This window comes from Arachis ipaensis, chromosome B04 (assembly GCF_000816755.2).
Source record: "Arachis ipaensis cultivar K30076 chromosome B04, Araip1.1, whole genome shotgun sequence".
Classification (NCBI taxonomy): Eukaryota; Viridiplantae; Streptophyta; class Magnoliopsida; order Fabales; family Fabaceae; genus Arachis; species Arachis ipaensis.
Genome location: NC_029788.2, coordinates 2498062 through 2499382, shown reverse-complemented (window position 1 = coordinate 2499382; position 1321 = coordinate 2498062). Strand labels below are relative to the sequence as shown.

Sequence of the window (1321 nt, the reverse complement as noted above, 5' to 3'; positions counted from 1 at the left end):
ATAAAAGTTTTCTTCTCAGAGGCACTAATGATAAGATAATCATGAAAGGTTGAGTGAACTCCTTGTCAAAATGCTAGCTGTAATTAATTCTCCTGATGATGAAATTAACTATATTACTCCTGTCCCCTCACACTATAGAGAAATTGAACTAGGATGCGATTCATTAACAAAACCATGTCTAATGATGAATCTCTATGCACCAGTGTACAAAAAGAGAGAAATTTGTTGATAGAAAAGGGTAAAAAAATATATCCTATTAACTCTTCAATGACCAAAATAACAGATAGGTGGTGGTAGTGAGGACCAAACTACTTTGAATATTTATCCATATTTTCTCTGAAATATTTTATTTAACAAAGGCAGATTTTTGTAATAACAATTAAAAGACTAAAATAATAAACTGCAAAAATAGAAACAAACCAAAACACAAACATTGAAGACGTAGGTTCACTTACCAACAACTACAAGCAAGGGGGAAAAGCAATAGCAAAAAGTTCATCACCAAAGTACCAAAATTACTGCTTTTTATCAAACCCAACCCCAAATTCACGTAATAACCTCTACTCAAGCAATTCTCTCAATCATCATGAACAACAACAAAGACACGTCCCACTTAAATAATTTTCTCATCAATGCTAGACCATAAGTACTAGAAAACTAATTCCTTTTCTTCCTTTCAGTTTTCTATTTTCTTCTTTGGATAAAAGAAGGAACTTCATTCTCTTGCTTAGATTGCTTCTTTGTTCCTATTAGCGAATATGGGTTGTAACATAATTAAGAAACACAACCTCCTCCACAGCATGGGTTTTAATTATGAGTCAGATTGCTTCTGTTTCCTATTGATATGGGTTTCAATTATTGGAAGGTATACATTGCAGGATGTTTTAGTTCTCTTTTCCATCAGCATATTAGACATTAGCAAGAACTTGATTTATGATCATTTGGACTAGAAGAGTGGTTTTTGAATTTGGAAAGAAAAAAGAAATTCTCCAACACTAGAACTATTCCTAGAAAGAATTCCTTTTCAACATGCGATATCATGGAGTAGATTATCAATGCAATAGGTATTCACAAGTTCATAGGAAAAGGGTTTACCTATATAATGTTTCATAAACTAGAGGAACTGAAATCAAGTAATGTGGTTGATAACGCTTCAAATCATCCTAGAAGAGAAGAAACTACAGGATATTAATACATGAGGAAATATGTTTTTATAATAACATACAATACATGAAACATCTGATTAAAGTAGAAATACCTTTAAGTTTTTCACAGTTGTGTATACTTGTTCAACACCGTATGAGAAAATGAAATACTCACA

The 1321-nt window shown here is 31.9% G+C and overlaps 1 protein-coding gene across 1 annotated transcript in view; it reads right to left on the bottom strand.

Moving 5' to 3' along the window:
• The window catches only part of LOC107638246 (probable acyl-activating enzyme 16, chloroplastic), a gene marked incomplete in the record, with an annotated part of 12665 nt that overhangs the window by 6401 nt on the left and 4943 nt on the right, over nucleotides 1-1321 (bottom strand). The window contains 2 exon segments of the mRNA XM_021120417.1: nucleotides 1096-1163; nucleotides 1259-1321. Coding sequence (XP_020976076.1) covers nucleotides 1096-1163; nucleotides 1259-1321 — 131 coding nt within the window.